Source organism: Apium graveolens, chromosome 9, assembly GCF_009905375.1.
Source record: "Apium graveolens cultivar Ventura chromosome 9, ASM990537v1, whole genome shotgun sequence".
Taxonomy (NCBI): domain Eukaryota; kingdom Viridiplantae; phylum Streptophyta; class Magnoliopsida; order Apiales; family Apiaceae; genus Apium; species Apium graveolens.
In genome coordinates this window covers 285,783,364-285,795,469 of record NC_133655.1, presented here as the reverse complement: position 1 = coordinate 285,795,469, position 12,106 = coordinate 285,783,364, and the positions used below count along the sequence as shown (strand labels likewise).

The 12,106-nt window shown below is 35.3% G+C and overlaps 2 protein-coding genes across 2 annotated transcripts; both read right to left on the bottom strand.

The window, feature by feature from the left end:
- Positions 1–6,390: 6,390 nt before the first annotated feature.
- Positions 6,391–7,478, bottom strand: LOC141686501 (uncharacterized). The gene is made up of 3 exons (XM_074491534.1): positions 7,322–7,478; positions 6,723–7,201; positions 6,391–6,612 (listed from the first exon to the last, which is right to left on the bottom strand). Exons 1-3 carry the CDS (start codon positions 7,476–7,478, stop codon positions 6,391–6,393), a joined length of 858 nt encoding a protein of 285 aa, XP_074347635.1.
- A 766-nt stretch (positions 7,479–8,244) lies between these two features.
- On the bottom strand, positions 8,245–8,844 carry LOC141686500 (uncharacterized). The gene has a single exon (XM_074491533.1). The coding sequence runs from the start codon at positions 8,842–8,844 to the stop codon at positions 8,245–8,247; it is 600 nt and encodes a 199-aa protein (XP_074347634.1).
- Positions 8,845–12,106: the final 3,262 nt, after the last annotated feature.

The following is a 12,106-nucleotide window of genomic DNA, read 5'->3' as shown; positions in this document are numbered from 1 at the left end:
AGGAGTGCAGGACTATTATTTCATACGTATCACGGGCGGACCTACAGTCTTGTCTGTCGGTTCTGAGGATCCACTGGGCTTCCTGCCAAGTCCATTAGCCTTTAAAAAAAATTATTAGGAAACCCAATTAGAGTTTGTCCACGAAACCACTACACCTCAAGCACACTACTATATAAGCCCATGAGCATTAGGTATAAACACTGTCTATCTAAAAAATCAGTCTATCATACCATTCAGTCACCAACGCAAATAACAGAGAAACAAAAAAGCACAAAACAAAAATACTGCCTCGGATTTGGTGTGTCGTGACTCCCTGATCTCCGAAGTCTGGAGCTGAAGCCAAGTGTTAAAAATCGAAAGATTTTCTTACACTCTTTTCTCTTTTTATCTCCTTCCATTCTTACTTTGGATCTATAACCTTTCAAGTAAGCAATTTCTAAATTTTATATTTATCTATTTTCGATTCTTTTTTTTTTTGAAATAAAAAATATGATATCCTAATTGTTAAGTGTTATTGTGATACATTGTTAGTTTGCTAGTTGCTTTATTAATTATTTATTAATTAGATTAAAATTGTTTAATAATTTGAATGTGTAATTAGTTAATTGATTAATTCAAATTTACTTATTTGTTTTAGATAATGGAAAGATACTTTAAAAAAAAATTACCCTCAACATCGGAACCATCTCATAGTGATAGTAATGTTGAACTTGTTATCAATGCATCCTCGAGAGAAAATGTCAATGTGTCTCAATCTTGTTCTACTCCTTCGATGCCTAAATTAATTGATTTGATGAACTTCCTTCGGATCCACATGATAGAAAAAGAATTTTAGACTATCATCCAAATCAAAGAGATGAAATTAGAAGGGCATATATACTTAGAGGGCCTTGTAGACCGGAAGGGTTTATATATCCAACAACGATGAAAGGAGGTAAGCCAAGACGTTTTAATCCTCAATGGTTTGAAAGTTATGATTGGTTGGAGTATAGTGTTAAAGTTGATAGAGTCTTTTGTTTGCCTTGTTACTTATTTAATGATCATGTTAGAACACAAGTTGGGGGTGATGCATTTATTTTTAAAGGTTTTGGTGGTTGGAATAAAATGCAAGAAAGGCTTAAAGCTCATATTGGGGAAGTTGGTAGTGTTCATAGTAAAGCAATTAAAAATTATGATGCTCTGATATTTTCTTTTTGTGACAAGCATGACATTGAAAAGTTGAATATGACAGAGTCATATATTAATCCAAAAAATAGAAGACAAAAGATAGGAATCACATATGAACATTATTATTGTTTTGACTGTTTTAATGTTATTGTGGATATACAACTTGAAGAGTTTGATGATCGTTTTAATGAGGTGAACTTTGAGTTGCTCATTTGTATGGATGCTTTGGATTCACATGATTCATTTGTTGCATTTGACTCATTGCAGTTGATGATGTTAGTTGATTTTTATCCTAGTGACTTTAGTTCTACGGAAAGGATGGCATTGGAGCATGAACTCATCATGTATATTGATAATGTGAAAGACGATAAAAGATTTGCTTATTTGAATGGGATTAGTGATTTTGCTAGATTAATGGTCCAAACACGGAAGCATTTATCTTATCCTTTAATCTATCGTTTGCTAAAACTTGCTTTGGTTTTGTCTGTTGTGACTGCAAACGTGGAGAGGTGCTTTTCTGCAATGAAACTTGTGAATTCGGATTTGCGCAACCGAATTGGTGATGTATTTTTAAGTGATTGTCTTGTTTCGGCTACTGAGAAAGAAGCGCTTGCCAATGTTAGTAATGATGATGTAATTAATCGTTTTCAAAAGATGAAAACGCGTAGGGAACAACTATAAAATGTAAAAATATTTCTTATTTATATAAATTTCATACTTTTTCATTGTTTTATATAGGAACTCACTCGCAAAAATTTCTGGGTCCGCCACTGATACTTATGTGCCTAAATATAGTGTTAAGGTTCGTTAGACGGTTCGCAAACAGGGTAACTCACTATTTAGCGAGATATAACTGTTTTATAGCTGATAATAGATGGGAGGTGGGAAATATCCACCATAAATTTGATTTTGTATTATGTAAAGATTTATTGCATTATTAAAATCTTTACTAAGTCTGTAGTAAAAGTAACTCCATGATTAAATCACCTTCTCTCATGAAATTAGTTAACGTTATTACCTGTCTCCCAACTTTTAGGCAATGAGCTGAGAAGTGAGAAGTAATGAGGCCCATCTCATCATCCATTTTTCATTTTCATTATAAGCAGCTGGTTCACAAGACTTGGAATTGGCTTGTATGCTCAATTATACTGTTACTATCCCTGTATTTCAAATTAGAGTAGGAGTATGTTGTGTTTCATTCCTTCTTTTCTATATTAGAGGGCTTTTCACCGACTTTAATAAGCTTGTATAAATCTTTGCAATAGAGAAGATCTTCCATCAACCGCTTTCAGGTGAATAATTTGATAAGTTTAACTTTATCATCCCGTCCATCTCTTCCATTCTCGAACACACAAGAATTGAACACAAAATAACCGGGCTCGGATACCACTTGTTAGGAAAACCTCCGTAACAATCTCCACTATTTTCCCTCTTTGTGTGTCAAAAAAATAGTTATGCAACAAGCTCTATCATGCAACAACAAAATTCAACCAAGCACAACTAAGTACATAAACAATACTAATAGTAAGAAATATATCAGACACAAGAACTTGCATGAAAAGCCCAAATCGGGAAAAGCACCGGGATCTCTTAAACTTCCACTATAAACAACGTTTATTAATGAGATTACAATGTTCTTTTATACTTATTTAGAGGCTCACAATATCAGCAAAAGTACATTATTGGACATCATCTACTAAGATGGCTACACAAAATAAAATCAGAGAACTCACCTGATGGAAAAGAATAAGGAAAATACGTTAAAGAAGACAACTAACACTTTGGAACCGATATAATTATTATACTATATTTCTTTCTCTAACTGCTACTCTCTCACTTTTCCTATGTGTGGAACCAACAGAGCTAAAAGTTCTTCATTTTCTTTTGTAAGACTGTGAGTCCTTTTCTAAGACTGTGAGTCAAGAACAAGATGACACTCTTAAAAGTTTTTCGACATAAATCTTAATTCTTTGACGGTAATCTTTCAACGTATTCACATGTCTAAGAGTTGCAGAATGAGTGAAATGTGAGAAATTATATGTTACAATGAAAAATTAGCTCCCATATTCAAGTAAAAATGAAAAAAACCATACAGAAGAACAGCTAAGTAACCTTTAGTTATCAATTCAGAAAATTATTTAATGTCAATTGCTCTTTGGCCTTTCTGATGCTCTAACAAGCTAATCAGTAATCACATTTCGAAATTTCATACAACAAGCAGCTGTCTCATTCTTCAGAATATAATGTCCGGTCTTCTTCACAACAAAGTTCCTAAATGCATAACTATAGTATTATCAACCAATTAAATTCCATACAAGTAAAGCATTCTACATATCAAATATTTTTTTTGACGGAAAAGGTATTATATTAATTAAATAAATCAGCCAAACAAACGGCTTGCACTTTAATAGGAACAGACCTCCTATCGAAAACTCGACCTGGAAAAGAACAGGACTCCCTCGCTAAACAGTGAGCGGCCATGTTAGCAGATCGCTTAATAAAAAACAATTCAATGTTTAACTCTACCATCATCCTACGACAGTCCATAATTATGCTACCAAAAGGAGAGACCATGTTGACATGACTCTTGATGGCTTGAACCACTGCTAAGCAATCTGTCTCAATCACAACCTTCCTCCAAACACTTCCCTTGACCCAACTTAACGCCTCTTTTACCGCTATGGCATCTGCATACTCCAAATGAACAACTCCATTATACACCTCTGAGCGCCCGCTTATCACCTCCCCCATCTTGTCTCGAGCTAAAACACCAATTCCATACTTTGAGTATTCAGAAAAGATCGCAGCATCAACCGTTACCTTGACTTCGTTCCTTTTAGGTTTAACCCAAGAAGTTGCTCCATCTTCGTGAACTACATCCCGGTACAGAGCCTTTGTCGAAAAGACTTGAGCTTTCTTCCATTCTGCAAGATACTGCTGAGCTGAATGAACTACGACCTTCACATCATTCCTCTTCTGGTTCCAGACCCAGTTGTTCCTAGCCTGCCAAATGTTCCAGCAAAGGGTGACTATTTCTCCGTGATCCTCCTTCTTTGTTCGATCTAACATATGCTTTAGCCACCTATCAAAATTGTTACCCACATCCCCATGATATACCCAACCTCTCCTTATCCAACAATGTGCTGCAAAAGGACATCCAACTAGAGCATGAAAGACTGTCTCCTCGTCTCCGTTACAAACTGGACAGGTAGCATTCACTGGAACTCTTCTAGAGAGCAGAATTGCATTCGTTGGTAGACACTGAGCTAACGAGCGCCATATCATGTTTAACACCTTGGGTGGAGCTTTGATTCTCCATATCAGTTTCCACAAACTGTTATTATCAGCTGTTTGCCACGCTCCTTTTTGACGTTGCAGGATTCGATATGCACTCCTAACTGAGTAGTCACCATTAACTTCTTCCTTCCAGAACAATCTATCCATCTCATCACCTTCCCCTATTCTTGTTCTAAGGATACATTGCTGGTCCCTCTGATTAAATAGATCCTCCACCACTTCGTTGTCCCATTGATTATCCTCCATAGACATTAGAGAGGCTACTGTAGCCTGCTCTAATCCCTGTAAAACTGTTGTTATACACGGATTTGAATCATCCTGAAGCCAAGGGTGACCCAGAACCTTAATGCTCTTACCATCCCCCACCCTCCAACGAGCACCTGCCACAACAACTTGCTTTGCCTCCCATATACTACGCCAAACAAAACTGTGGTTATCGCCCAGATTCGAGTCGAAAAAATGACAACCTGAGAAATACCTCGCCTTGAACACTTTACTTGATAACCTTTCTGGGTGCATAATTAATCTCCATCCCTGCTTCCCAAGCAGAGCTAAATTAAAATCACGAAAGTCCCTGAAGCCTAAACCACCTCTCGATTTATGCCTGCTAAGCCTCTCCCAACTCATCCAATAAATACCCGAATTTACGTTCTCTTTAAAACCCCACCAATACCTTGATAAGCTTCTCTCAAATCTTTAGAAATTTCCAGTGGTAATAAGAAAATACTCATAGCATAAATTGGTAATGCTTGAGCAACGTTTTTAATTAACACTTCTCTTCCCGCCTGTGAAATCCACCTGTCCTTCCATGACTGAACTCGTTGCCTTATTCTCTCCTTTAAAAAACCAAGAACTCTTGATTTATTTCGACCAATCATATTTGGTAATCCAGGTAAGTCACAGAGTCATCAGCCTCCTTCATCTGCATAATCTGGCAAATATTATTCTTATCGTGCTGGTTAACATTAGAGCTGAACACTACTGAAGACTTTGAAAAATTCACTTGCTGTCCTGAAGCCTCCTCGAAAATTTGTAAGACTTCCACCAACTTCAAAGCTGCATTCTCGTCTGCCTTACAAAACATATAGCTGTCATCTGCAAAAAGTAAATGGCTAATACTTGGAGCCTGCCGACACACCTTTATGCCCTCTATCAATTTTTGGCTCTCATATTTCCTAAGTACAGCAGACAACCCCTCTGCACAAAGAATGAATAGATATGGCGAGAGCGGATCACCTTGACGAAGACCTCGACTTGGAATCACTGGCCCCATCTCCCTTGCTCCATAAAAATAATATTATACTTAACCGAATTTATACTTTGGAGAATTAAATGAACCCACCAACTGTGAAACCCCACCTTACATAACAATTCTCGTAAATAATCCCACTCGATTCTGTCATAGGCCTTACTCATATCTATTTTAACAGCCATGCAACCATTCTTGCCCCTCCTCTTCCTCTTCAGATAATGGATCATTTCATAGCCCACCATAATGTTATCTGTGATCAACCTTCCCGGTATAAAAGCGCTCTGACACTCAGATACTACCCCATCCAACATAGTTTTCATTCGGTTAGCCATTACTTTAGTAATGATCTTCACCAATACGTTGCACAACGAAATGGGTCTGAGATCCCCCATACTAACAGGATACTTCTTCTTCGGTATTAAAACCACATTCGTCTGATTAAGACCTTCTGGCATGATACCATCTTGAAAAAACTTCCTGATCATTTGAACAACATCCTGGCCTACTATCTCCCAATGTTTTTGATAAAAAGCCGGTGTCATGTCGTCCGGCCCCGGAGCTTTATCTGGATCCATCTGGAACAATGCTTGTTTAACTACCTCATCTGTCACTTGCTTCATTAAATCCTCATTCTGTGCCTCTGTTATGCTTGTATCCATACAATCAATTACCTCCTACCAGCTTGTTTGAGTTGCTTCGAACAAATGATCATAATGTTCTGTTATATGCTCAGCTAAACCCTCATTCCAATCAATCCAACTACCTTCACCATTCTTCAAACGATGGATCTGATTTGTCCTTCTTCTAGAAGATGCTGAAGCATGAAAATACTTGCTATTTTTATCACCTGAATGAAGCCAGAGTTGTTTTGACCGCTGCCTCCAGAAAATTTCTTTCTGCTCCAGAATTAAAAGTAAGTTATCTTTTGCCGCTTTATACTTCTGAACGGAAGCAGCATCTCTGAATTTCCTCCACCTTTTCATTTCCAACTTGCAGGTTTTAATACGATCACTGAACTACCAGTCACCTCTTTTCCCCACTGAAATAGCTTTTCACTACAAACTTTAATTTTAGTTTGTATGTCAGTGTCATTACCCCCCTCCCAGCCTTCAATAACAAGCTGCTTGCACATCGGCTCCGTTAACCATGCGTTCTCAAACCGAAATTTTACTGTATCAGCCCGCTTTTCAACAACCTCAGGAACTAACAAAATAGGATTATGATCCGATGAGGCCCCTTCCAGATTATAAAGCTTAGCCAAAGGAAAAATATTAAGCCACCCCGCTGTTGTCAAGGCCCTATCTAACCTTACTTCAATCCAAGCTGAAGTTCCACGACCTCTTTCCCACGTAAATTGGTGTCCCGTAAGTTCCATATCTATAAGACCTGTTTCCATCAGAACTTCCCTAAACCCCTCAACCAACCAGTTAGGATATGGAGCTCCTCCATGCTTATCCTGTTGACCCAGAACATTGTTTAAATCTCCTATGGCACACCAAGGGAGGTTCGAGTCCCTTGCCAGATTTCAGAGCAAATCCCATATCTTCCTCTTTTGATTTCTATCCGGTTCACCATAGATTCCCGTTAGTCTCCACTTTTCCTTACCATCTGCAGAAATCTCCACATCGATGTGATTTCGAGACATACTTCTCAACTGAACTTGATCTTTAACCTTCCATAAAAAAGTCAGCCCTCCACTTTTCCCCACAGAATCCACAGCTAATAATCCATCAAAGCCTAGAGCACTTCGAATCCTCTCCATCTTACCTTTATTATCTATAGTTTCACATAAGAAAATAAAAGCAGGTCTTTCTTGATTTATTACATCTTTAAGGAACTGAATATTCGAGGGAAGACCTATGCCTCGACAGTTCCAACTGAAAATGCTCATAATTCCGGGCGGGGCTGCAAAGCAGCACTCGCCAATAGCTCGTTTTTTGGTTCTGTATAGCATTATCTTGTGTTTCATACATTGCAACATCCTCTTGGTCTTTAGACACGGGCGGCTCATCCAAATTTTCCTCATTCACTCTCCTCCTTTTCAAGTCCACAACCGTAAGCCCAAGATCCACAATATTATCCTTTTCCTGACTAATTTTTGAACTTTGTCCACCTGTCTGATTATTGAGCGCCAAAACACCAGCGAAATCATTTCCTTTAAAAGCTCCTCCTCTTTGTACGCTATCATTTCCAACCATATCAATTATAGTCCCTGACCCTTTATTGTTATATTGCTTATCCCTATAATAATGGGATTTTGTTACCGCATTTTCCGCCATACCTTTTCCATCACTGTTATCCCCCATCTTCTTCTCTCCCAACTCCCCGCCATCGGCGCTTCGAAGCCAATGATTTCTTCCACCAGAGGCTTGGTTCCTGACTGAAGCTCGAAGGGATGCATCATATTTTCTATTTCCTTGGACACCATTGTCATCAAATAACAATTCACAGAATTTTTCTGAATGACCGATGATACCACAATAAAAGCAAAATGAAGGGAGACGCTCATATTTAAATTTAATCCACATTCATTCTCCCCCAGCTCTTTTGATCCGCATTTGACTCTTTAATGGTTTGTAAACATCAACCGCAACTTTGATACGTAAAAAATTCTTCCAGATGCCTTGGAAATTTTTTGGGTCTGTTTGTAGAAATATCCCAACATAGTTGCCTATCGACTTTAAGATGAACTCTGAATTAAAACCAACTGGTAGGTCATAGACTTGGATCCACATATATAACTCCTTCAGTTTGATATCAGCCAACTGTTCTCCCATTTCCAATCTCTTAACCATAAGCGCTTGGTTATTAAAAGTCCATGGACCATCATCAAGAACTCTCTGCATATCCAGTTCGTGAAAAAATTTAAATAAGAAGAGATTAGGAATAACTGTTTCTTCCATGTAAATACCCTTCACCGGTCTCCAGATAGCCGATAATGTATCTTGCATTGCCACAAAATTGATTTTCCTAGTTGTCACGAAACTTCCCACCAAACATAGGTCAAACTCCGTTGTAGGAACATCTTCACCTGCTTCCTCTAGAATCAATCCTCCTTCATCTTCATCATTGATCGAGAGATTGGCATACTCCTCCTCAATAGGTATCTTTTTCGAAGAACTCGTCATAGAGGGCCCGAATTTGTTAAACAAAACTACTCCTCAAACAAAAAGAAAAACTTTAGGGGACGATTAAGACAATGAGGGTTTAAAGCTTTGAAGAAAAGAGAAAACACGTCAATCAGACGAGACTAAACTGCAAACACGTCATTCAGACGAGACCTTCATTTTTTGTAGATGTGCTTCTACATATCAAATATTTGGTTTAAAAGATAAGGTCAAGATTATTAAGATTTGGACTTAAAAGATGAAAAGAAATTATATCTAGTTAATGAAAACCAGGAAATAAAATGCAAATTGCATTTAATTACAAAATAAAATAAAACTTTATTTTCCACTAATAAGAATATTTGTGTGAATATCTAATGTGTTCCATTAGTGTGATAATCTACACTATACTATAATAGCCGGAATAGTAAAATGTGTAGTATGTTAGATTTTTACTAAATCAATGTTTTAATAAGGAGTTGAAGTCAACTAATATGTTTTTAAGTAATATGGTTTTGGTAGTTTTTAAGACAGAATAGTACAAGTTGAAATGGAGTTTTCCCTTTAATTGGATTAAGTAGTTTAATACTTGGTTCAGTTTTTTACTATACAACGGGATCTCTTATTTTTCCGGATCTATTTATTTCAAATCACGCTTGATTAACAGAATATTTGCATTGAATTCACTAATAAAAGTTTCCCTTTATTTTTTTGATATTTGATGTGTCTAACTTTTCTATAAACATCACCAAAAAAGATCTTGAAACACTGATTAGTCAAGTCGATTGCTATTAATCTATCTTGTGTAGAAGACTTTAGTTTCATCACTAATAAACAATAATCATGTGTATTTTTTTTTTCAAATTTTAGATGGTTCAACATCACTTTTGTTTACCTCGAATCCAGAATATTTTCTTTAATTTGATTGTTTTAAATATTCACTAATAAATTATTTAATTTCATATATACCTAGGAGTTACCACTAATCTTGACACAATAACCCAAGTCAATAAGTATTACCTGTTTGACAAATCTTAAAATAACTAACTTATAACTTAAAATCAATAAGTAATTTATAAGTGATAACTAAATGAATCCTTATAAGATATAAAATTGTTTGGATAATTTTATTTATGAGTCAGAATTTTTTTTTAATTAAATGTACTAAAATAAAAAATTAAAAAATATTATTATCTTGATTCGTGAATTTTTAATTAGATTAAGATATAAAAATATAATTTTTAAAATTAAGTTAGTAAAAAACGAAAAACCAAAATAAGATTAGTACATCGTTATTAACATTCAACTTATCAGCTTATAAGTTGTATATTCAACTTATAAATTAGGTTGAAAAAACTTCACTTATGGATATTATAAGTCACTTATAAGCCCGCCAACATGTCCCACTAGTAAAATATTTTAGTAAAACGGTAAATCTCAAACTATTTGACCTCTACTGAGCATGACCTTTACTTTAACAGCTCACACCAACCAGCATAAAAAATTTTAGCAACAATAAGAAATTGGAATTAAAAAAAAAGTAACGTATGCAAAAACAGGAAATTGGAACAAAAAAGTAACTTATTTCAAACAAAACATTCCTTCAAAATGTAAAAAAAATAAAAATGTTTGATAGCTAGTTTTGTCAAGAGACAGGAACTGGAAATTGCAATCAATTTTTCTCTACATTTCTCAGATTTAAAAATGTGATAAATGACTTTAAATCAAAATTTGAAGTTAAGATTCTCATAATAACAATATACATTTCTCCGATATAATAACGTGAGAAATGACCTTTTAAATTATAATTCGAAGTTAAGATACTCATAATATATAACACTATTGAAAAAATGACACTTTGAAGTACATTTACATTCAAACTTGTTAGCTTAGTAAATGAAAAGATTTAGCACGTGTGTAAAGCAATGTCACTCGATCATTATCAAACTGACATACAAAAAACCAAACATGTTTGTGTATCTCGAGAGGACGAGAACTGCAAATGCAGTCAAATTTTGTAGACAATTTCCTGATAATAAGAATGTTCGAATCGTTTTATATGCAAACAGAAAGTAATGGGAGTTTTCTGATGGACATCTGTTTCATTGAATGGTGCGCGCAAATAGAACTAGACGGCGCAATATCCGGGGTGTCAAAAATCAAACCTGAGTTCTACGGCCAGCCTGAAGTACGATATCATGTTAAGTAACCAATCGATCTAAAATTTCAATATATTACAGTAAAGTCCTTTTCAGGATGTTTGAGAATCTAATATTATTATTCTAACATCAATCGTCTACATAATTTTAATTCTTTGATGATCAATAATAATCTTTCAACCTTTTTATATGTAAAAGAGTGGCAAAATGAGTGATAAAAGGCGAAATTATATGTTGTTGATCATTTGAAACCTCAGAGCTAGATACCAGCAAGCAAGAATGCGTAAAAGCGATCCAGAGAAACAATCGAACAACCTTTAAATACAGAAAATTATTTTATGTATGCTCTTTGGCCTTTCTGATACTCTAATGAGCTAGCACATTTCGAAATTTCATAGAACATTTAGCTCATTATTCATTAAAAATGTCGGACTTCACATCACGTTCACAACATATTCTGGTTCCTTAGAATTTCACTAATTCAGTACACATAACTATAATTCTTTTGATATATGAACCACATGGTCATTATCATTAAGATTGGCACTTGTAAAGATGAATAGAAATGCTATCGAACCAAGAATAAAAAGTTGGAAAAGAAAAATGTAAATGGTATGTAGTCACAAATAAATAAGTATTTATTTCGAATAATTAATAAGAATATTTGTGTGAATATCTTAACCATGTCATTACTGTGAAAAGGTTATATAAAGAATATCTTTATTCATTTTAAATCTTGTATATTTGTTGTTAAAATGTTTAGGGCAGTAGCTTGTTACTGATTCAATATATATCAGGAATTGGAGTGAACTAATATATTTTCTCTCGTGTCAAAAAAGTCGTGTTGTTTCATATGTTGTACTAGTTCTTCCGCTCCAATCTTTTGAAGGGATGTAAGAATACTAGTTCTTCAGTTATATCTTTTGAAACTAGGTTGGTATAGGTTGAAGTTGGTATCCAAAAGCTTTATTTGGTTTAACCTTTGTAAATTTTATTTTGGAAGGTTTTCTCTTAGTTTTATTGTTCAAATCAATTTTACATTTATCTTCTATGTACAATTGATTGCATCATTAAACAATAGTCAAAGATCTGCAAACTCACCGGAAAACATTGTACTTCAACTT

Coding starts and splice junctions, on each gene's coding strand:
- LOC141686501 (XM_074491534.1), bottom strand. CDS start 7,478: ATGGAGAGGATTCGAAGTGCTCTAGGCTTTGATGGATTATTAGCTGTG. Junction 7,202..7,321: donor TGTGGAGATTTCTGCAGATG/GTAAGGAAAAGT, acceptor GGTGTGCCATAG/GAGATTTAAACAATGTTCTG. Junction 6,613..6,722: donor TGACTGGTAGTTCAGTGATC/GTATTAAAACCT, acceptor ATTCTGGAGCAG/AAAGAAATTTTCTGGAGGCA.
- LOC141686500 (XM_074491533.1), bottom strand. CDS start 8,844: ATGACGAGTTCTTCGAAAAAGATACCTATTGAGGAGGAGTATGCCAAT.